At 42.7% G+C, this 25,547-nt stretch overlaps 1 protein-coding gene across 4 annotated transcripts in view; it reads right to left on the bottom strand.

The window, feature by feature from the left end:
• Positions 1-738: 738 nt before the first annotated feature.
• The window catches only part of LOC137431895 (integrin beta-6), a 194,552-nt gene continuing 169,743 nt past the window's right edge, over positions 739-25,547 (bottom strand). For all 4 annotated transcript variants that reach the window (XM_068123725.2, XM_068123727.2, XM_068123726.2 and 1 more), the window contains 4 exons: positions 6,685-6,776; positions 6,380-6,499; positions 4,566-4,732; positions 739-1,290 (listed from right to left, as the gene is read on the bottom strand). In XM_068123725.2, the coding sequence (XP_067979826.1) occupies positions 1,177-1,290; positions 4,566-4,732; positions 6,380-6,499; positions 6,685-6,776 (493 nt within the window). In that variant the 3' untranslated portion in view covers positions 739-1,176. The remainder of the gene's footprint in view (positions 1,291-4,565; positions 4,733-6,379; positions 6,500-6,684; positions 6,777-25,547) is intronic.

The raw sequence follows: 25,547 nt of genomic DNA, 5'->3' as shown, positions 1-25,547 counted from the left end.
CTAGATCCATAGTTAATGGTCCCTCCTAGATCCATAGTTAATGTTTCCTCCTAGATCCATAGTTAATGGGCCTCCTAGATCCATAGTTAATGGTTCCTCCTAGATCCATAGTTAATGGTCCCTCCTAGATCCATAGTTAATGGTCCCTCCTAGATCCATAGTTAATGTTTCCTCCTAGATCCATAGTTAATGGTTCCTCCTAGATCCATAGTTAATGGGCCTCCTAGATCCATAGTTAATGGTTCCTCCTAGAACCATAGTCAATGGTTGATCCTTCATCCATAGTTAATGGTCTCCTAGATCCATAGTTAATGGTCCTTCCTAGATCCATAGTTAATGGTTGATCCTTCATCCATAGTTAATGGTCCCTCCTAGATCCATAGTTAATGGTCCCTCCGAGATCCATAGTTAATGGTCCCTCCTAGATCCATAGTTAATGGTCCCTCCTAGATCCATAGTTAATGGTCCCTCCTCGATCCATCGTTAATGGTCCCTCCGAGATCCATACTTAATGGGCCTCCTAGATCCATAGTCAATGGTCCCTCCCTGATCCGTAGTCAATGTACCTCCTTCATCCATAGCCAATGGTCCCTCCTTCATCCATAGCCAATGGTCCCTCCCAGATCCATAGTCAATGGTCCCTCCCAGATCCATAGTCAATGGTCCCTCCCTGATCCGTAGTCAATGGTCCCTCCCTGATCCATCGTTCAGAACATATTCACACCACAGTAAAATATCATCGGTTTTTCAGATAATTTATTTAAAACATTCAATTCATCACGACAAAGCAAAGGCACAGCCTTTGGCTAGGGCAGTAGTTTGGAATAGTTCCTGTTCAATTACAGCCTTTTACATTATGCTTTTTGAAGCACAAGCGTTAAAATGCTCCTTAATGCGTCCGTCATCCATACAGCTTTTCAGTTTTACTCGAATATACAAATATGAAAATTAGTGAAAAAAATTACATCTCAAGTGCAGTGTGTTTCCCCGGCAGCAGCATTTCTAAAATCAAGGTAAATCAGTAGGATATTTCATCGATACAGTAGAACAGCACATTATGAACGAGGTTAGAGTACCTCATAAAGATATGATTAACAAATAAAGCAGCAAGTGTTTGTGGAAATAGCCCTCAGTGCTTTACAATCACATTCAAGGCCGAATAACGGGATCGCAATGTCAGCCCTTCTCCTGTCGGCAAGTCGTGTCCAGAATGGCCTCCTCGGACTGATTGCCACGGTAGTTGACATTGCGAAACGTCGACGTTGTCGGCCTGTACAGAGGGTTTGTGCTCTGGAAAGATACACGCGTCAGCAGAAGAAAGTAAGCCATAAATAAGTACCTTTGTGATTATTAGACGGTTCATATGCAACTTAAAGTGGTGTTCAATGAAGCTACTGCAAGAAACATTGTCAAAAATACAATAACACTCAATAGAGAACAACGACAACAACAACAACAACAACCACAACATGCATTTTAAGGCCATTTTCCCTGCGAGAGTGGGGGTAAGCCTTGCGGTCCCCATGACAATCTTCTCCATCTTGCCCTATTTTCTGCATCTCTCCTTGTTAACCCCCTTGCCCGCATTTCTTCTTCCACCATCTTTAGCCAAGTCTTTCTCGGTCTTCCCCGTCCTCTACTTCCTTCTACATTCATTTCCATCACTCTTCTCAACCAGTCACTTTCATCCTTCCTCAACACATGACCAAACCATCTCAACCTGTTCCTCTTCACAGCATCAATCACAGGCTCTATTCCCATCATCTTTCGCAATTCATCATTTGTCTTCCTCTCTCTCAACGATACTCCGCACATCCACCGAACCATTCGCATTTCCACCCTTTCCAGCCTTCGTTGCTGCTCGACGTTCATTCCCCATGTCTCGCTCCCATAAATCATAACACTTCTCACACATGCAGCGCACACCTTTCCCTTCAGCTTCGACGACACTCCCCTCCTCATCAGCACGCCACTCAGTTCCCGAAACTTCTTCCATGCACAGACTCGATAGAGAGCATACCTCAAAAATAGCTTAATACTAAACCCTACAACTCCACCATTCCCCACAGGAGAAACACAAAACCCTTTCGTAATGCCGAACACATCCATCAGGAAATGAATGAATCCACAAATGAAGTCACGAACCATCTTTGGTGAGAATTGCCTTTTTGTAGAATAAGGGTAAAAACTGCAAACATTACACCAAACCGAAACACGTGTGCTTCAGCCCGATGATCAAGTACATGGCCATACAAAGCTTGTCGAACAAATGAATACACATGCACCTTGGCGTGAAGGACAAAATGCGCTTTCATACAATAACCGTTTGCTGTTTCTGGGAGGGGCAAGGGGGTTATCATGAGGACAGGGTTACCTTATCGGACACGACTTGAAAAACGCATCACAACTACCACAAACTCAGATAACGAGGCACGTGCACAGTACAACACACACAGTTCATCCAATTCAATCCCAGTGTATCTTCCTTTTCTTTACCTACAGGTAGTGGACAAAAAAGGAATCTCCAATGTAAAGTCACTTAATAGGGCATTTGGTCACCACGTGCGGCCAATGCGGCCTATATGTGCCGTGGCATGGAGTCCACTGGCGTCTGGAATTCTGCAGGAGGGATGCAGCACCAACTTCCACAAGAAAGTCAGTCAACTTACACCTGTGTTGATGGACGTGGAAAACACCGCCTCAGGTGTCATTCCAGCATTTCACATAAATGCTCCATTGGGTTCAGATGTGGTGATTGAGAAGGCCCATGACGTATGAATAACATTCGTGTCATGCTCATCAAACCATGCACACGTGCTCTGTGGACAGGGGCATTGGGCGGTTTCCTGTTGCAACCATGCCAGCCTAATTATAGGCAAACAGGCCTGTGCAGCATTGTTACACATGACCCTAACCATGCTGGGATGTTATTGGTTCACGAGTTATCAAACAGAATGACCACTATATTCGTCATGGGTGTGTGTCTTTGTGTCTGTCTGTCCGCAGCATAACTACCCGATGATATCATCCGATCTTGATGAAACTTGGGTGGGAGGTTGATATCATGATCTAGTTGTGTCCTGCCTAGAGTGGGCGTATTGTGCCCATTGTGGGCGGAGCCATGCCCGAAAAAGATGTCTTTTTAGGGGGTAATCGAGTTCAAGCTACATCTTCTCCGAGGGGTTTGGTGGAATCTGACAGGGTTTTCGGTATTTGGTTTGGCCAATGTCATGTGTCTAGCCCCACGGAGCTCGATTTTTCATTTTTGCCCCAAGGTCAAGGTCACAAGGTCATGAAATGTAGAAAAGTCGATTTTTGATGGTTTTATTACATTGTTCGCTTGCTTCCTGGTAGGGTGAAATGTCATACATGATCTTATATTATCACATACATCATGAAATACAACTTTTCCAACAAATTTCAGAATCTTCGACCTTTGACCTTTTACGGTCACAAAGGTCAAATTTTCAATGTTGTCGGAATCGAACCGAATTTTCGGTATTGTGTAGCTGACTAACCTCATAACTGATAATACATTCCTAGTTATATATTTTCAATGTCGGTTTTGACCTTTGTCATTGAATACCGCTCGCTCGTGAACCATAGTCGTCTCCTGACTTGTTTGCTTTATTAACACACTAGCAGAAGTACCCAGCGTTGCTGGGTAGGGGAGGAGGAGGGAGGGGGAGGAGAGGGGGGGGGGGGAAAGGGAGGGGGGAAAAGGGAGGGGGGGGGAAGTGGAGGGGAGGGAATGAGCGAATCGCTCTGAGTGAATCAGCGAGCTGCTCTGGCACAGGCTGAGATCAGTGTATAATGTTCCTCGCTGAAATGCGCTAAGTTAAATATGAATAAAAAATATGGATCTCGTCATCGGAGGTCATTTTTAGGTTGGCCATGTCCTTCCCAGGCCCAATGGCCATGTCTATGCCAAAAATCAAGTACATGAGCCTCTCCGTTTAGGAGTCTATAGGTTACACACACACACACACACACACACACACACACACACACACACACACACACACACACACACACACACACACACTGTGTTTTATTTATATAGATGAGCCACAACTATGTAGAAGCCGTTGCTTGGGGTCCCTTATTCACCGAGGTGTTTTCATTTTTTTGTCCACGACCTGTACGTGGCTGTACCACTCTATCCAAATTGCTTCTATGTACATATCCATTTCCCATTAAAACTCATCTGCTATCCTTTCTCACACCACCATTCCAGAAAGACCATGCATACATTAAATGTTGTGCTTGTGTATTATTTACGTTCAAGCTGAGGTCCATGGTCCTGTCTAACCTGTTTAAAAAAAAAAAGCTTTCCGATATATCTTTTTTTATGAATGACATATGAAGGATTTGAGTTCAATGAAAATGCTATGAGGTTTCGGGTACCGTACATAAGACAATATAGATCAAGTTCACTTGTTTGTGATAAAGGCCATATTGGGATGCTTTTGATGGGATATACAGGTGTTAGGTGTCCATAAACGATAGGTATTACCGTATGTTTGATGCAGCGAAAACATTTAAGATCAATAAAGCGTGCTCACCATCCCCCAACGAGCCCGCGATCGGTCCTCTTCAAATTTAGCAAATTCACGGCGATCGTGGAAAGTAACGAGCATCTTCCAGAGCAGCAAAACAACGAGGCCGATCACCACAACTCCCACAACAAGTCCCACCACAATAGGCATCACTGCTTGGGATTTGGGACAATCTGAGACGAGGAGGAGGAAGAATCAGGATCAGTGTTACAGGTGGCACTTGACATAATTTATCAAAATAAAAGACGACAAGATAATCTTCATCACTCGAGTTAAAACTTTGTCTCACATGAGGTTCTCAAAAGACTTTCGTTTTGTAAGAACTTCCAGGACAACATCAAAAACTGAGGATCTAATAATCTGGAGAAGAATGTCAGTTTTGTCTTCAACGAGATTATTCCTTGGAAAAAGCAAGAAATACCTGCGGTTTAAACGATATCTTTCATCAACCTCCAAACGTTCACCTGGAACACAATTACCTGTCCATTCATTTTGTGTGCAGCCTGCGGCTCCTGGTTTGCATCATTGCCGGGAGCATGGCTGTGCCGCTGATGCAGTGCCCCCTACAGGTTGGAGTAGGAATTTGTAATTTGTTCATGGTGCCGGCGATGGCTCTCCTACTCTTCACAAAGGACCCTGTAGGATCTTTAACGTCCACCATCTAATGCACCCAGTTTAACGTCCATCCGAGGAACGGCACACGCACCGGCGCCTCGCGTTACCTGTGAATCACCCGCATGATGGTTTATAGCTGGGTCGAGGTTCGAACCCAGGGTAGACAACGCAGATGGTTTAGCTCTTTCACGAGCCTCGATTCAGTATACAAAAAAAAAAGAAAAAGAAAAAAAAAAAAAGAAGGTAAATGTGTGTACCTCTAGGCGTGGTGAGTACACTGGACTGACATCCCAGAATTTGTGGGCAACCATCTGGTTCTCAGCAGCAGTTTGGAGGATTTTCTCAGGTACTGGAAGCAGAGTTGGTTTAATGAGAACTGTTATGATTTCTGTAGGATTGTCTTTTCTTAAAAACCTACCTGAGTTACTAATCACATCCATGGATAAGATATTCTGCCTGCCCTAGTACGCATGCGATGCCAGTGGACACTTTGTGGTCGACTCTTAAATACCAAGGAGTCACTCATGCTTGACATTGCAATGCTGCTCGTGAGCATGTAGACCACCTCTAGAGGCTCGTGAGCATGTAGACCACCTCTAGAGGCATGTAGACCACCTCTCGAGGCTCGTGAGCATGTAGACCACCTCTAGAGGCATGTAGACCACCTCTCGAGGCTCGTGCGCATGTAGACCACCTCTAGAGGCATGTAGACCACCTCTCGAGGCTCGTGCGCATGTAGACCACCTCTAGAGGCCTGTAGACCACCTCTAGAGGCTCGTGCGCATGTAGACCACCTCTAGAGGCATGTAGACCACCTCTAGAGGCATGTAGACCACCTCTCGAGGCCATTTTTCCCCACAGAGCAGGGGTGGCCTTTTTCGGGCACTGTGGTCCCCTTTTTGAAGCAGTTTTATGGCCGGGTGCCCTTCATGCTGCCAACCCTGTTAATCACCTCTTGCAGACACACAGGGAATTACCAGTGACTGGTACTCAATTTGCCGACCTCGGAAGGATGAACGGGCTGAGTCAACCCACCTGGTGTTAATTCAGCGATCGACCGGGATTCGAACCCAGGATCCTCGGATCCCAAGCCGGCACCCTAACCGCTAAGCCAACACCAGCCTGATTGTGAGCAAGTAATGTGTCCAAAATAAGAAGAAAACAAAGACAGAATCAACATGCTGAAGTGAGACGAAATCACCTACCGGAACCTTTCAGGGCACTCAGGAAGATGGCACCAGAGTCATCACTGCCATAAGTAAAGTTGACAAGGCAACCTTCTGAGTTCATGTAAGTGCACAATGATATGTCATTGTGAGGTAACTCTGAAAAACAAAATAGTGTTCATTATGTTGGTAAAATATGTTTGTCAAAATTAATCTGCAAGGAAATCATTGTCGATTTCCAGAGGAAATTAAATTGAAAATGAACTGTTACTCGAAGAAACCTTATCAGGTTGTCATTGATTTGAAAAGTGCATTGGATTTCAATCCGTGCTAATCCGCCTCACCTGAGAGATGCTTCACTAGATGTCCACCACACTCTTGAGTACAGTTTGCATTGGAATTGCCATAAGCATGGTAAAGACATTCCACGCAAGTCCTGCCACAGAAGCCACAAGAATGAGCAGTCTTATTGAACGAGCATCTTAAAAAGTGTATCATTGTCGGATAATGGCTCTGAGGCCTATGTGGTGGTGGTTCATGTGCTGCCTGTGGCTGCTGTGCCGCTGATGCAGTGCTCCCATTACAAGGCAGCTGTTAATCAATCTGTCGACCTCAGAAGGATGACAGGCTGACTCAACCCACCTGGTGTTAATTCAAGGACAAACAAGCGTTACGCCTAGGTCCCCCGTCGGTGAAGTGATGTGAGTTGACAAAGTTTAAGATTTTTTTTTTTTTTTTTTTTTTGTATACAAGATCGAGGCTCGTGAAAGAGCGAACATTAATCACACAGAAAGACAAACAGACACATAAAACAAATAACATCGGGAGCGGTAGACAAGATGGGGAGAGAGGGGGAAGGACACAAACACAACATTTGAGAGCAGGGACCGAGAGACATGGAGACATCGAGAGATCTGTGGGAGGGAGAGGGCTTTGGGGGGGAGGCATGTGAAGGGGGGGAGGCATGTGAAGGGGGGGAGGCATGTGAAGGGGGGGGGGGTGGGAGAGGTATAAACATATGGACACTGCCAGGATTTCCAGGAAATAAGTTGGAATTTCAAACAAGGTGGATCTGGGGTGAATTAGTGGGGGTAGAAAAGATCAAGGTTATGGATGGGGGAAGATAAGAGATGGTGGTGAACAGCTGTTTTAAAGACCTGGAGGGAGGAGAGGGATTGAAGGGAGTGTGGGAGTTTGTTCCACAGGCGGGAGAAAAGAGGAATGAAAGAGTGAAGGTGAGCAGAGAGCCGAGATTTCGGCAGTTTAACCATCAGAGGGTTGCTGGCAGATCTTGTGCGACCTGTAGGAATATTTGGGGGACAGAGCACAGAGAGAGCTGGGGGAGCAAGGCCGGAGAGGAGTCGGTAGAAGACAGAAAGACCACCTACCTGCCTGCGGTGAGTGAGTGAAAGGCCCTCAGAGATAGCTTCATCGCGGGAGATTCCAATGATTTTGAAAGCTTTGGATTCAACAGCGTGAAGCCGAGCCAGGTGTGAGGCAGGAGCACCAGCCCATAGGGGAGAACAGTATTCCATTGAGCTGCGGATGAAAGCCTTGTAAGTGGTGAGGAGCTCAGGTGTGCCGAGGAAGGACTTCGCACGACGGAGGATGCCCAGTCGGCGACTGGCTTTGGAGGCCAGCTTGGAAATGTGGTTTTCCCAAGAAAGATCATGGCAGATAGTGAGACCCAAAAGCTTGAGTGACAGAACTTCTTGGAGAGGATTGTTGAGAAAGTAGATGGGAGGGTTGTCCAGTCGATCTTTTCGGAGAGACATAGTAAGAGAGTGAGATTTGGCAGGATTGAAAGACATGTTCCACTTGTTTGACCAGTCTGTGATTTTGTCCAGGTCTTCAGAGAGTGAGGAGGCTGCAGACTGCCGATCTGAGGGAAGAGGAATGGAGCGGCAGAGAGTGGAGTCATCAGCAAAGAGATAGAGAGGATTTTCCAGAGAGTCAGAGAGATCATTGATAAAGACCAGAAAAAGCACAGGGCCCAGCACACTTCCTTGGGGAACTCCAGCCTGAACAGGAAGGGGAGATGAGAGAAATCCATTCAGGGCCACACGTTGACTACGACCAGAGAGGAAGTCCGCAAGCCATGCATGGAGATTTCCATGGATACCATAGGAGGAGAGTTTGGTGAGCAGAGCTGGGTGCCAGACCGTATCAAAGGCCCTTGATATGTCAAGGGAGACAGCTCTGATTTCCTGTTTGGCATTGAGGACCTCCATCCATTGTTGAGACAGCAGAAGCAGCATGTCCAGAGTAGAGTGACCTGGTCTGAAACCAAATTGATGATCAGAGATCAAGCCATTGGAGAAGAGGAAAGATTTCATATCCGAAGCAATGATGGATTCCATGACTTTGCTGATAATTGGGAGCAGGCTGATTGGTCTGTAGTTGCAAGGCTCTGTTTTTGCACCTTTTTTGTGTAAAGCGGTAATGTTAGCTGATTTCCAGGATGCTGGCAGATGACCTTGAGCAAAAGATAGGGTGAAAAGAACAGAGAGAGGGTGAGATAGAGCGGCAGAGCAGGATTTTAAGACCCATGGGCTGATGCCGTCTGGTCCAGTTGCAGAATCAGAGTCGAGGTTTGACAAAAACTCCTCCACCTTGTCAGGAGAGAAGGACACAGAGTCCAGGAGCAGTTGGGTTCGACTGGGAAAGGTGGGAACAGAGAGAGATGGGTTTGGGACTAAGGATTTCGAGGCGAACACAGAGTTGAGGCATTCGGCTTTGTCACGTGCGATGTCAACTGTGTGGCCATTTGAGGTAAGGGAGGGGATGGAGGGGGAACAAACACCAGAAACGGATTTGACCAGACGCCACCAGGATTTGGAGGAAGGAGACAGGTTTGAGAGTTCATTCTTGAGTGAGGAGAGATAGTGCTTCCTGGCACTCCTGAGGGTAGACACACACTTGTTCCGAGCTTGGTGGAAGGAACTGAGATTTCCTTCAGTTGGATTAGCCTTCCAAGAGGCAAAGGCAAGTTGTTTCAGGGCAACTGCCTCACCACAAGATTCAGTGTACCATGGACGGGAGGAAGGGTAAGACAATTGAAGGCGAGATGGGATAAATCTGTGCATGAGAGAGATCAGTTTGCTTTGGAAGAATTCCCAGGAAGAATTGATGTCAGAGGCAGTGGAGATGGGAGACCAATCCAGACGATTGATGGCTGCTTGAAGACCGTCCCAGTCGGCCTGAGTGAAATGCCAGACTCGTCGACGCTGAGGAGGCTCTCTGAGAATGGCCAGAGAGATGTCCACTTTGACAAGCACATGATCAGAAGAACCGATTGGAGCAGAAGAAGAGCAGCAGACATTAGCAGGGAAGTTTGTCATAACCAAGTCTAGAAGAGAAGATACTCCATTGGCTGAGATCCGGGTCGGGAAATTGACAGATTGTGTCAATCCCAGTGAGTCACAGAAGTCCTTTGCTGAGGTGCCATGACTAGTGAGAGAGGAACCCACACCCAACCAGGTGGCATGATGACAGTTGAAGTCACCACATATGAGGAAGAGAGAGTTGGGATGAGTGGATAGAAGTTGGTCCATGTTGTCAGACATTGAAATGTAGATGGAGTCATCACTGTTTGGGGGACGGTACAGAACACATATGAACAAAAGGTGGGAGCGGAGAGGAAGCCGTAACCAGAGGTACTCCTGCGGGTGAGGAGGAAAGAGAGCAGTGCAAGGAGAGTGAGGAAGAGAGTTTTTGACAAAGATAGCCACCCCACCACCAGGCCGAGGCTCAGGTCTATCATACCGGAGGAGGGAGTAACCAGGAAGAGATATTAAGGAATCAGAGACATCTTGAAGGAGGAAAGTCTCTGTTAAGCAGATCAAGTCTGGATTGTCAGAAGCAACCTGTATGGAGAGATCAGTCAGGTTTGAGCGAAGGCCCCGGATGTTTGAGGTCCATACCGTTAATGAAGAGAGAGGGGGAGCATCGGGTACAGGACAGGGGAGGGGAGGAGTAGGGTAAGATGAAGGATGAGAGGGGGAGGTAGGGAGAGCAGTTGATAGTGTTTCAGATGTTGCAGAAGAGTTCCAAGAAAGGGAAGGATGAGGAGGATGAAAGGTTTGCTGGTGAAGGGATGCGGCACAGTGAGGGGTTGTTTGAGGGGGGGCAGAGGAAAGTAGAAGGTTTGGGGGGGTGGAGGTATGAGATAGAAGGGAGACGAAGTGGGGAGGAGGCAGCTTGGAGGAGGAGGGGGGAGGAGAGAGAATTGGAGAGGAATGGTATGTGGGGAGAATTGAATGGGAGGGATTGGGGGGGAGTTTTGAAGGGCAGGAGTGAGGGGGGAGTTTAGGAGGGGAGGGGCAAGGGGGGAGTTTTGGAGGGAAGGGGAAAGGGGGGAGATCAGGAGTGGAGGGGCAAGGGGGGGGATTAGGAGGGGAGGGGCAAAGGGGAAGTTTAGGAGGGGAAGGGCAAGGGGGGAGTTCAGGAGTGGAGGGGCAAGGGGGGAGTTTAAGAGTGGAGGGGCAAGGGGGAAGTTTCAGAGTGTAGGTGCAAGGGGGGGGATTTGGATGGGAGGGGCAAGAGGGGAGTTTAGAAAGTGGATGATTAATGAAAGACGAACATTGATAACAAATTGGGTTTGTTGTGATTTTCAAGTTAGCAATCCGGTTCAGGATGATGGAGGAGGGATGGAATGAATGTGAATTTAGACCATGTAGTGAGGGAGACGTACAAGATATTGAATTTCTTTTTTTTGAAGTGGAATGAGTTGGAGAGGAAATTGAGAAAAGCCTTTTAAATAGGAAGAAAAACAGCGTGTTGTAATATACCACTGAATAAAAAACAGAAGGGGAAAGGTTAAACATATTTAAAAATATTTAAACAGAACTATGAACAATCTTATATGCACAAAAATACCAACGGGGGGAGAGCCGAGAGGGACCACCACGAGTCACGTGAACAGGGCAAACGGTGGATGGCAAGGAGATAATGGGGGTGGGGCGAACAGCACACCTGGACAGAAAATACAGGATGAGACAACAGTACACGTGGAGAAAATAAAATAAATGTTTTTGGTTTTTTTTTTTTTGTTTTTTTTTTGGGGGGGGGGGGTGGGGATTTAGAACGTTAGACAGTATTATGTTCGGGGTAGAAGGGAAAAAACCAAGAGCCAAGCAAAACACACTTAAGTTAACAAAACACCGACGGGGGTACAACTACAGTACAAGGCCACACACGAGGAGCAGAACACGATTAATTAAATACGAGTTACAGGAAATTCAAACCAAAACTAACTATAATCAAACAATATCACATGGACGATAAAATAACGAATTGAAATTTGACAATCTATCTGGGGAAATGGGGGAGAAACACGTGGTCGAAGAACGAACGAACGAATAAGAAAGAATAAACGAATGAGCACAGAGAAGGTAATGTCTTTTTTGTTTGTTTTTTTGAGTTGAGATTTACATAAGGAAGTAGGCTTTGGGGTGGAAAGACTGCGAAAACAGAGAACGAAAGTTATTGGATCACAAACGACAGGCGCTGAGAGAAAAACAAAGCCTCAAGGTTGTACAGTGTACACTGTACAGGGCCTCGAGACGACACGAATTAACGCGATTTTCAATACAGGTATGAAAGATTTGCACCGAAAATCTTTGACGGGACAATATACGTACATACACCATAAAAGAAATACAGTTATAACGAAAATACAAATTGGAACAATGACTTAACTTCGATTTCGATGGAGAGCATGGAGACCTGCGAAAAAACGAACCGTCGCCAGCAAGACCGGAAACGGAAGTCCAAAATAAACATATAAATATGTTTTTATAAATATAAATATAAATATGGAAATATGGAAATATAAATATATAAATATAAATATAAATATAAATATAAAATAAATATAAATAAATATAAAATAATAAATATAAATATATAAATATAAATATAAATATATAAATATATAAATATAAATATGGAAATAACAAATAAACAAATAAATAAACATCACAAGATGCAGAAAACATGCTATGATATGATATTTCGCTCACAAGGTTCAGACATACATGGCCGCGGCCATCTTGGATTTTGACGTGGCGACCCAATTTTCAATAGCGTTCTTCCTTGTGCCTAGATACACCCACACGCCAAATTAGACGTTGGTACTTCGCTTATTTTTCAAGATATTCATCTCACAAGGTTCAGACATATATGGCGGCGGCCATCTTGGATTTTGACGTGGCGACGCAATTTTCAATAGCGTTCTTCCTTGTGCCTAGATACACCCACACACCAGATTAGAAGTTGGTACTTCGCTTATTGTTCGAGATATTTCGCTCACAAGTTTCAGACATATATATGGTGGCGGCCATCTTGGATTTTGACGTGGCGACCCAATTTTCAATAGCGTTCGTCCTTATGCAGAGATACACCCACACGCCAAATTAGAAGTTGGTACTTCGCTTCTTTTTCAAGATATTCATCTCACAAGGTTCAGACATACATGGCGGCGGCCATCTTGGATTTTGACGTGGCGACGCAATTTTAAACAGCGTTCTTGCTTGTGCCGAGATACACCCACACACCAGATTAGACGTTGGTACTTCGCTTATTTTTCGAGATATTTCGCTCACAAGTTTCAGACATATACATGGCGGCAGCCATCTTGGATTTTGACGTGGCGACCCAATTTTAAACAGCGTTCTTCCTTATGCCGAGATACACCCTAACACCAGATTAGAAGTTGGTACTTCGCTTATTTTTCAAGATATGCAGGTTACAAGGTTCAGACATACATGGCATCAGACATACATGGCGGCGGCCATCTTGGATTTTGACGTGGCGAACCAATTTTCAATAGCGTTCTTCCTTATGTCGAGATACACCCACACACCAGATTAGACGTTGGTACTTCGCTTATTTTTCGAGATATTTCGCTCACAAGTTTCAGACATATACATGGCGGCAGCCATCTTGGATTTTGACGTGGCGACCCAATTTTAAACAGCGTTCTTCCTTATGCCGAGATACACCCTAACACCAGATTAGAAGTTGGTACTTCGCTTATTTTTCAAGATATGCAGGTTACAAGGTTCAGACATACATGGCATCAGACATACATGGCGGCGGCCATCTTGGATTTTGACGTGGCGAACCAATTTTCAATAGCGTTCTTCCTTATGTCGAGATACACCCACACACCAGATTAGACGTTGGTACTTCGCTTATTTTTCGAGATATTTCGCTCACAAGTTTCAGACATATACATGGCGGCGGCCATCTTGGATTTTGACGTGGCGACCCAATTTTCAATAGCGTTCTTCCTTGTGCCGAGATACACACACACACCAGATTAGACGTTGGTACTTCGCTTATTTTTCGAGATATTTCGCTCACAAGTTTCAGACATATATATGGTGGCAGCCATCCTGGATTTTGACGTGGCGACCCAATTTTCAACAGCGTTCGTCCTTATGCCGAGATACACCCACACACCAGATTAGAAGTTGGTACTTCGCTTATTTTTCAAGATATTCATCTCACAATGTTCAGACATACATGGCGGCGGCCATCTTGGATTTTGACGTGGCGACCCAATTTTCAATAGCGTTCTTCCTTGTGCCTAGATACACCGACACACCAGATTAGAAGTTGGTACTTCGCTTATTTTTCAAGATATGCAGGTTACAAGGTTCAGACATACATGGCATCAGACATATATGGCGGCGGCCATCTTGGATTTTGACGTGGGTTGCACCCACACACCAAATTCGAATGCGGTCCTTCGCTTATGCACGCACGCACGCACGCACACACGCACGCCCGCACAAACGGACGGACGGGAAAGCCATAGTCCCCCTTTCGCTCCACTGAGCAACGGGGGACAAATAGGGGCTAAAACTCAGGACCCTAACATCTCAAGCCAGCCACCTTAACCGTTAAGCCAACACCAGGCGTATGTGGCCCAGGTGTGAGTACGATACTAACACAATAAAAACACACCACCCCCATGCCAAATAAATAAATAAATAACAAGTACAGATACATTCAAAGTACACCACCCCCATGCCAAATAAATAAATAACAAGCACAGATACATTCAAAGTACACCACCCCCATGCCAAATAAATAAATAACAAGCACAGATACATTTAAAGTACATCAACCCCATTCCAAATAAATAAATAACAAGTGCAGATACATTCAAACTACACCACCCCCATGCCAAATAAATAAATAACAAGTACAGATACATTCAAAGTACACCACCCCCATGCCAAATAAATAAATAACAAGAACAGATACATTCAAAGTACAACACCCCCATGCCAAATAAATAAATAACAAGCACAGATACATTCAAAGTACAACACCCCCATGCCAAATAAATAAATAACAAGTACAGATACATTTAAAGTACACCGCCCCCATGCCAAATAAATAAATAACAAGTACAGATACATTCCGCTCTGCCATGATGCTTGCCATGTAACTGATGCCATGGTGCCGCTCTATCTCACCCTCTCTCTGTTCTTTTCACCCTATCTTTTGCTCAAGGTCATCTGCCAGCATCCTGGAAATCAGCTAACATTACCGCTTTACACAAAAAAGGTGCAAAAACAGATCCTTGCAACTACAGACCAATCAGCCTGCTCCCAATTATCAGCAAAGTCATGGAATCCATCATTGCTTCGGATATGAAATCTTTCCTCTTCTCCAATGGCTTGATCTCTGATCATCAATTTGGTTTCAGACCAGGTCACTCTACTCTGGACATGCTGCTTCTGCTGTCTCAACAATGGATGGAGGTCCTCAATGCCAAACAGGAAATCAGAGCTGTCTCCCTTGACATATCAAGGGCCTTTGATACAGTCTGGCACCCAGCTCTGCTCACCAAACTCTCCTCCTATGGTATCCATGGAAATCTCCATGCATGGCTTGCGGACTTCCTCTCTGGTCGTAGTCAACGTGTGGCCCTGAATGGATTTCTCTCATCTCCCCTTCCTGTTCAGGCTGGAGTTCCCCAAGGAAGTGTGCTGGGCCCTGTGCTTTTTCTGGTCTTTATCAATGATCTCTCTGACTCTCTGGAAAATCCTCTCTATCTCTTTGCTGATGACTCCACTCTCTGCCGCTCCATTCCTCTTCCCTCAGATCGGCAGTCTGCAGCCTCCTCACTCTCTGAAGACCTGGACAAAATCACAGACTGGTCAAACAAGTGGAACATGTCTTTCAATCCTGCCAAATCTCACTCTCTTACTATGTCTCTCCGAAAAGATCGACTGGACAACCCTCCCATCTACTTTCTCAACAATCCTCTCCAAGAAGTTCTGTCACTCAAGCTTTTGGGTCTCACTATCTGCCATGATCTTTCTTGGGAAAACCACATTTCCAAGCTGGCCTCCAAAGCCAGTCGCCGACTGGGCATCCTCCGTCGTGCGAAGTCCTTCCTCGGCACACCTGAGCTCCTCACCACTTACAAGGCTTTCATCCGCAGCTCAATGGAATACTGTTCTCCCCTATGGGCTGGTGCTCCTGCCTCACACCTGGCTCGGCTTCACGCTGTTGAATCCAAAGCTTTCAAAATCATTGGAATCTCCCGCGATGAAGCTATCTCTGAGGGCCTTTCACTCACTCACCGCAGGCAGGTAGGTGGTCTTTCTGTCTTCTACCGACTCCTCTCCGGCCTTGCTCCCCCAGCTCTCTCTGTGCTCTGTCCCCCAAATATTCCTACAGGTCGCACAAGATCTGCCAGCAACCCTCTGATGGTTAAACTGCCGAAATCTCGGCTCTCTGCTCACCTTCACTCTTTCATTCCTCTTTTCTCCCGCCTGTGGAACAAACTCCCACACTCCCTTCAATCCCTCTCCTCCCTCCAGGTCTTTAAAACAGCTGTTCACCACCATCTCTTATCTTCCCCCATCCATAACCTTGATCTTTTCTACCCCCACTAATTCACCCCAGATCCACCTTGTTTGATATTCCAACTTATTTCCTGGAAATCCTGGCAGTGTCCATATGTTTATAACTCTCCCACCCCCCCCCCCTTCACATGCCTCCCCCCCTTCACATGCCTCCCCCCCTTCACATGCCTCCCCCCCAAAGCCCTCTCCCTCCCACAGATCTCTCGATGTCTCCATGTCTCTCGGTCCCTGCTCTCAAATGTTGTGTTTGTGTCCTTCCCCCTCTCTCCCCATCTTGTCTACCGCTCCCGATGTTATTTGTTTTATGTGTCTGTTTGTCTTTCTGTGTGATTAATGTTCGCTCTTTCACGAGCCTCGATCTTGTATACAAAAAAAAAAAAAAAAAATTCAAAGTACACCAACCCCATGCCAAATAAATAAATAACAAGCACAGATACATTCAAAGTACACCGCCCCCATGCCAAATAAATAAATAACAAGAACAGATACATTTAAAGTACACCACCCACATGCCAAATAAATAAATAACAAGTACAGAAACATTTAAAGTACACCACCCCCATGCCAAATAAATAAATAACAAGTACAGATACATTCAAAGTACACCACGCCCATGTCAAATAAATAAATAACAAGTACAGATACATTCAAAGTACACCACCCCCATGCCAAATAAATAAATAACAAGTACAGATACATTTAAAGTACACCGCCCCCATGCCAAATAAATAAATAACAAGTACAGATACATTCAAAGTACACCGCCCCCATGCCAAATAAATAAATAACAAGTACAGATACATTCAAAGTACACCGCCCCCATGCCAAATAAATAAATAACAAGTACAGATACATTTAAAGTACACCACCCCCATGCCAAATAAATAAATAACAAGTACAGATACATTCAAAGTACACCGCCCCCATGCCAAATACATAAATAACAAGTACAGATACATTCAAAGTACACCGCCCCCATGCCAAATAAATAAATAACAAGTACAGATACATTCAAAGTACACCGCCCCCATGCCAAATACATAAATAACAAGTACAGATACATTCAAAGTACACCACCCCCATGCCAAATAAATAAATAACAAGTACAGATACATTCAAAGTACACCGCCCCCATGCCAAATAAATAAATAACAAGTACAGATACATTTAAAGTACACCACCCCCATGCCAAATAAATAAATAACAAGTACAGATACATTCAAAGTACATACACCGCCCCCATGCCAAATAAATAAATAACAAGTACAGATACATTTAAAGTACACCAACCCCATGCCAAATAAATAAATAACAAGTACAGATACATTCAAAGTACACCGCCCCCATGCCAAATAAATAAATAACAAGTACAGATACATTTAAAGTACACCACCCCCATGCCAAATAAATAAATAACAAGTACAGATACATTCAAAGTACATCGCCCGATACCAAATAAATAAATAACAAGTACAGATACATTCAAAGTACACCAACCCCATGCCAAATAAATAAATAACAAGTACAGATACATTCAAAGTACACCGCCCCCATGCCAAATAAATAAATAACAAGTGCAGATACATTCAAAGTACACCACCCCCATGCCAAATAAATAAATAACAAGTACAGATACATTCAAAGTACACCGCCCCCATGCCAAATAAATAAATAACAAGCACAGATACATTCAAAGTACACCACCCCCATGCCAAATAAATAAATAACAAGTGGAGATACATTTAAAGTACACCACCCCCATGCCAAATAAATAAATAACAAGCACAGATACATTCAAAGTACACCACCCCCATGCCAAATAAATAAATAACAAGTGCAGATACATTTAAAGTACAACACCCCCATGCCAAATAAATAAATAACAAGCACAGATACATTCAAAGTACACCACCCCCATGCCAAATAAATAAATAACAAGCACAGATACATTCAAAGTACACCACCCCCATGCCAAATAAAGAAATAACAAGCACAGATACATTCAAAGTACAACACCCCCATGCCAAATAAATAAATAACAAGCACAGATACATTCAAAGTACACCACCCCCATGCCAAATAAATAAATAACAAGCACAGATACATTTAAAGTACACCGCCCCCATGCCAAATAAATAAATAACAAGTACAGATACATTTAAAGTACACCACCCCCATGCCAAATAAATAAATAACAAGTGCAGATACATTTAAAGTACACCACCCCCATGCCAAATAAATAAATAACAAGTACAGATACATTTAAAGTACACCACCCCCATGCCAAATAAATAAATAACAAGTGCAGATACATTTAAAGTACACCAACCCCATGCCAAATAAATAAATAACAAGTACAGATACATTTAAAGTACACCACCCCCATGCCAAATAAATAAATAACAAGTGCAGATACATTTAAAGTACACCACCCCCATGCCAAATAAATAAATAACAAGTGCAGATACATTTAAAGTACACCAACCCCATGCCAAATAAATAAATAACAAGTACAGATACATGCAAAGTACACCACCCCCATGCCAAATAAATAAATAACAAGTACAGATACATTCAAAGTACACCACCCCCATGCCAAATAAATAAATAACAAGTACAGATACATTCAAAGTACACCACCCCTATGCCAAATAAATAACACCCTCCAACGTGGCATTGCCAATTGTAAAGGGGCGCTAATTTGATATACACACCTGCATGAAGAAGTAAACATATTTTATTTGCCAGATGTAGGGCGCCCCTTTATATGAACTTTCCTGGAGCATTACTTGGTTCCTCCGAAGAACACAAGGGTAGTCCAGCATGCACACAAGATTTATTTTGAATGTCTCTTCTTTTCTATACTTTGCCACATGGCACATACCATATACTCATATAAAGGGGCCTTTTCTACGCCCATGGCATTTTCCCAATAATTAGTAATAACAAGTACAGTACAGATATGAGGCAAAAAATTTATATGTCCAACTTTTTGGGGATCACCCCTATGAGCCTTGAAAAATAGGACCGCGGGTCCTGAAGCTCACCTGGATCAGGAGCAACAGTCAATCAGTCCCCCCACAGACCCACTCAGACCCTGATATTTTAAGTTCCGTGAACAAACTTTGGTACATCATGGGCGATGAAGGTTATGATCAAGTTTCATTGAAATTGTGTGTGTAGTTTCGGAGAAGAGAGCAAATATCTATTTGGGGGGAGGGGGGGCAGTTGGGAGAGGGGGGGGTCAAAAAACCCCGCAGACCCCCTCAATAAGTGCAGATTTTAATGCGGCCAATACACCTTCGTTAGGCATCAGATATGAAGCTTGGAGAAAAGTTTCATCAAAATAGTGTGTGTAGTTTCGGAGAAGAGAGCAAATATCTATTTGGGGGGCGGGGGGGCAGTTGGGAGAGGGGGGGGGGGTCAAAAAACCCCGCAGACCCCCTCAATAAGTGCAGATTTTAATGCGGCCAATACACCTTCGTTAGTCATCAGATATGAAGCTTGGAGAAAAGTTTCATCAAAATAGTGTGTGTAGTTTCGGAGAAGAGAGCAAATATCTATTTGGGGGGCGGGGGGGCAGTTGGGAGAGGGGGGGGGTCAAAAAACCCCGCAGACCCCCTAAATAAGTGCAGATTTTAATGCGGCCAATACACCTTCGTTAGGCATCAGATATGAAGCTTGGAGAAAAGTTTCATCAAAATAGTGTGTGTAGTTTCGGAGAAGAGTGCAAATACTTATTATGAGGGGGGGGGGGGGTCAGACCCCCCCTGGTGTGGGAGAAAGGTGAACCCCCTCCCACCCCCCCCCCCCCCATAGACCCCATTAATGAATGCAGATTTTGAATTTGTTTGGAAAGCCCATTAACTAGATGTATTGGCCGATGTACATTCCAAGTTTCAGCTAGTTTCAATGTATAGCCCTTGAGACATGAGCGCCAACACATTTTGGGCAGACGGACAGACAGACGGACGGACAGACACCAACGTTAATTCGAGGGTTTTCTAAATAAAACTCAAGAATGCGGAAACAGATGTTGCTGAAATTTGGAACATAATTATTATCTCGACATACAAACATTTACTTCGGAAATTTTCAGCCAATTCCGTCCAGTAGAAGCCGAGAAACGTATTTTCAGTTCCGATGTTAAAGTTGCATACAGAGAAACGATCCCATATATAAAGGGAGGGGCGCTTTGGGTCTCCCGAGATTTATATTCTCAACTTTGTGTTATTCCCCTCTGCAGTCTGTTGGTGGAGTGAGAGTACAAGATTCGGCCTTGTCCAAGGATTGTGGGATGAAGTACCAACTGGGAATTACTCCAACTGAATCAACAATCGCAAACGATGCCATAAGTCTATTATACATTGTCTTTGTCTTTTCCAAAAAGGTTAATCTTCCTGAATGTTCAATAATTGGCTGCTCACATCTTCTGATGAGTGTAGAGTCAAGCTGTATGCCTTGGCCTACATCATTCTCATAAATCCTTGGTTGTCAAGTCAAATGTCTCTCTCTGTTGAAATCACAAGCCACGTTTTATTACCTCCACCACCGACATTATGTTTTCAATCTTGTCTGTCTGTCTGTTTGTTTCTGTCTGTCTGTCTGTCTGTCTGTTTGTCTTTGAGCAGGTTTTCTCAAAAAGTTATGGATGGATTCGGACGAAACTAGGTGTATGAGTTGGGCAGGTGACAAGAACAAGCTGATTCGATTTTGGTTAAGATCCGGATCCAGATGTGACCTATCAGTGGGATACAAACTGTTCAGCCTGGCGGAGGTTTGATCTTTTACCGAGACCTATTCTAGTGAACTTATGAATGATCCTTTCAAATATTAGTCCATCAGAAAAGCAATTAGCAATGTGATACAAATGAACACTGAAAAGCGACAGATTTTGTGACATGTGACTTTTGACACAACATTAAAGTGCTTTTTCCTTAAATATTTTCCCACAAAGTCGGGGTCAGGAGCTCATGGAGCATGGACATATTTTTGGCTCAGGTCTCTAATGCAACGGCTGGAGCTGCTCAGTCCTAACATTAGACTTAAGCTTGCAGGAATTTTGAATTTGACCAGTGTACCAGCAATAAGTCACCTGCTCTTTGTTGAAAGACAAACTTTTGCTCGCAGATGGGATACCCGGCTTAATATCCATCTGATGGATGCAAATGCCCTACCGGCAATCTATCAGTCCGACAATTTATACTTTGGCCAAGAACCGGACAAGACATTTCAAAGATAGGGGAGAGTGGGGTAAGATGAGCCATTTTTCAGTAATGCCCTTCTGGACATCAAATATAAAGTGCTGTGCATCAGAGCCATCGTGATTATGATGGTGTAAATACTTGCTTCTCCCCTCATACACATGTTACCATTTCATTTTCATGTAATTAATTAGCAGAGGCCTTCAAAAAAAAGTCGTCTAATGGCTCATTTTGCCCCAATGATGGGGCAAGTTGATCATGGGTTTGGGGTAACTTGAGCCAGTGGGTAAGTTGAGCCACAAGAAAAAAAACAGCATGAAACATTTTGTGTCCCATCAAATTCACCGGCTCAATACAGGAAAGAACAGCAATAAAACAAGTTTGAGACAAAAAGTTTAAGTCCAGATCCACTGGAAAAGCTTATTATATTGATAAAACACTGAGAAAACCCATTGAAACTGGGAAAGCATGAAGTATTAATGAATACACATTTTTTTAAACAATCACGCAAAAGCTGTTGCTTATAGCTTTAACAATGCAAAACAAGACAAAGTAGTTTCCTGTAAATGTTCACGTTTTTCAGATCAGATTTTTCAGTTCAATAATTGAAACTTGATAAATGCTCCTTTCCCTTGTGTGAAATTACGCACATGTAAGAAGCACCTCGTGTCTATTACAAAGTAACATGATGTAATTGATCTAATGAAATTTAACAGTTTGAACTGAAATAATTATACATGTATTGTGTTCTAATTATTAGTAAGACACATGAATTATCAGTAAACTTTGGCTAAATGTTCATACATATGTAATCGTCAAGCTTTATCAGTCAGATATGCTGATGAACTGGTTTGTATTTCAAACAAGTGAATCCACTTGGATTCCGCCCAGGTTGGCACATGGAAATTATGATGTAGCATAATTATCATCTCGGGTCAAGATTTGAAATTATGCCATGGTTTTTGTAAAATTGCTACTAGTATTCACATTATGTACTTTTCTTTTGATTTAAACATCCATAAATACAAAACAAATAGTTTTGTAATCTTAAAAATTTATTAAATGTACAAAATTCCTATCCTATAACATATATATCCTATAACCTATCCTATATATATCCTATATCATATAACATATATCCTATATATCCTATAACATAACATATAACAAATATATCCTATATTATGTACTAGCGAGCGGCCGCGTACCAGCCAAAGGGGTAGCCCATGGTTAGCCTAAATATAGATTTGATGACGTCATGTTTACACATCTGAGCGACAGAAACTGTCTACACATCTGAGCGACAGAAACGTCTACACTGTTGGAGCTTCACTTTTGGAGAGACAGAAATTCCCAGGCAAACGCTATAACGCACCAGGTTTACAACCTGTGCGTTAATAATTATGAACAACAACCACGTGCTGTCTTCCTTTTATAGTCCCAAGGCATTTTTCCATTTACCTGTGATTAATGCAAAAATATTTACATAAATCATTCTTAGGAATAGGATTTAGATCTATACACAAGTATCGGTGTTACAAGAACTACAGTTTTCAACTCCAACTTGCGTATAAAGCAGTAACTTTATCTTGCACACATGTTCATGGGGTAAGATGAGCCATGGCTCAACTTGACCCGACCCAATTGATCATCTTACCCCACGGGCGCCACTTTGAATATAAACATGCTCATTTCACGTATTGATTCAATTTACAATTCATACTCTCAGGTAAATAAATCTACACCATTCATGTTCACATTACTACATAAACAATTCATTAAGCTTCCATTAATTCTATTGTTATCACCCTCAAAACACCATAACTCAAAGGTTGGGAAATTCCGAAAAAAATACAAATTTCATTAGATCTTACTTACCCCTGCTTCATATTCCTCTGCATGTGTACTCAGGAAGAAAGACTGTTGCTATGAAAGTATAGATGGCGCTCTCACACCTTCAAATATTTCACTTTCTAAGAAACATGGGATGGCTCAACTTACCCTTAGGCTCAACTTACCCCCACTCTCCCCTACTGCTATAAAAGTTATTTTAAAAAAAACAAAAAAAAAACGATTTAAATTCTTATAAAATACTCCTAAGGATATACTTGAGAAGATTAAATGCTTATAAAAATGTCGACCGATATGCCTCTGCCCACATTATTACTCCCGCCAGGGAGTAATGCATTCGATTGTGTCCGTCCGTGTGTGTGTGTGTGTGTGTGTGTGTTTGTTTGTGAACAATATATCTGGAAAAGTTCTGAACGGATTTGGATGAAAGTTGGTGAGCTGATTGCCCTTGGGATAAGGAAGAATTGATTAGTTTTTGGTGAAGCTCAGGATATTATTCCGGATCCAGGAATTTTTTTGGGGAATTCTTTACCATTGGAAGATAGGGCTCATTTTTTTTAAACATTATCTTCTATATATTCTATATTTAACATTGTGATATGAAAATAGTTTTCATATTTGTTGTAAATGTAGTTTAAACTCGTGGTTATGCGTTAGAGCGGTGTATTGTTTAGCAGCGCCGTCTTCAATGTTCATTTTTTTTTCTTCTAATAAAGACATATTCTGTCATTTTAAAACCACCAAAGTGTGGATTAGGTTTCCCCGTTTCATAAAATGCATCGGTTGATACGTATATGTAATACTTTAAAACTGTATTTTTTTTTGTCTTTTTTCTACCTCAGAAGAAATATCAACATTTACCTCAGCGAATGTCAATCGCGGTGTCAGTATTTGATGAACTTATAAAGACTTAGGTGAGTTATATTATAAGTGTGACAAGCATGTGCACGGGATTCTTCCCAGAAGAATGAGTGGTCGCATTAGCTTGTACGACTTAAAATGAGCGAGTTTTGTTTTGACGTTTGGGCCAGTTTTACATGTTGTATCCCGAAGGAATGAAACGAACGTTTTTCCTGGCTTACCATATTTTATTTGAGGTCACACGTGCCTCAAAATACACTCACTTATATAGAATTGAACGCTGAATCCGAAAATGTAAGTGAAATTGTTATTTTTTTTTTTTACATTACCTTCTATATATTATATATATATATATATATATATATATATATATATATATATATATATATATATATATATATAATATATAGAAGGTGATGTAAAAAAACAAAAAACAATTTCACTTACATTTTTACATTTTCGGACAAGTGTGTAAGTTTCACACTTACATTTTCGGATATATATATATATATATATATATACGTATATATATATATATATATATATATATATATATATATATTATATATATATATATATATATATATATATATATATATATATATATATCTATATAATATATAGAAGGTAATGTAAAAAAAAAAAATAACAATTTCACATTTTTGGACAAGTGTGTAAGTTTCACACTTACATTTTCGGATATACGTATATATATATATATAAACCACCGTTTAGAGGCCATTTTTCCCCGCAAAGCGGGGGTTGGCCTTTTCGGGGACCGTGGTTGTTGTTGTTTTTTTGGTCCCCTTTTTGAAGCAATGTTTTACGGCCGGATGCCCTTCCTGCCACCAACCCTGTTTGTCGCCTTTTTTTTTTTATGATAAACAGGGAATTACCAGTGTACTGGTACTCAATTTGCCGACCTCGGAAGGATGACAGGCTGAGTCAACCCCCTGGCATTAATTCAGCGATCGACCAAGATTCGAACCCAGGATCCTTGGATCCTAAGCTGGCACCCTAGCCGCTAGCCCAACACCATATATATATATATATATATCTGTGCAGTGTCTGTCTTGTGTTGTCTTGTCTTGTGTTGTCACTGAACTATTCCCTCAAACTTTTGTGAAATCGTACTATTCCAACTTGACCCATGGCGGGAGTATGCGCTCTATGGAGTGGCGTTCTAGTTACATCATTATAATACTTGTACCAAGTTTGATTTAAATCCATTCAGCTGTTCTCAAGTTCACATTTTTACCTAACATGACCTCTGACCTTTGACCGCTTGACCCCAAAATCTAATCAGTTAATCTTTACAGCATTATACATATCTGTACCAGGTTTGAATTAGATCTCTTTAGCCGTTCTCAAGTTATAGACCTATTACAGACTTTGACC

Source organism: Myxine glutinosa, chromosome 7 (genome assembly GCF_964187855.1).
Source record: "Myxine glutinosa chromosome 7, kmMyxGlut1.1, whole genome shotgun sequence".
Lineage (NCBI taxonomy): Eukaryota > Metazoa > Chordata > Myxini > Myxiniformes > Myxinidae > Myxine > Myxine glutinosa.
This window is presented reverse-complemented; position numbering and strand designations above follow the sequence as displayed.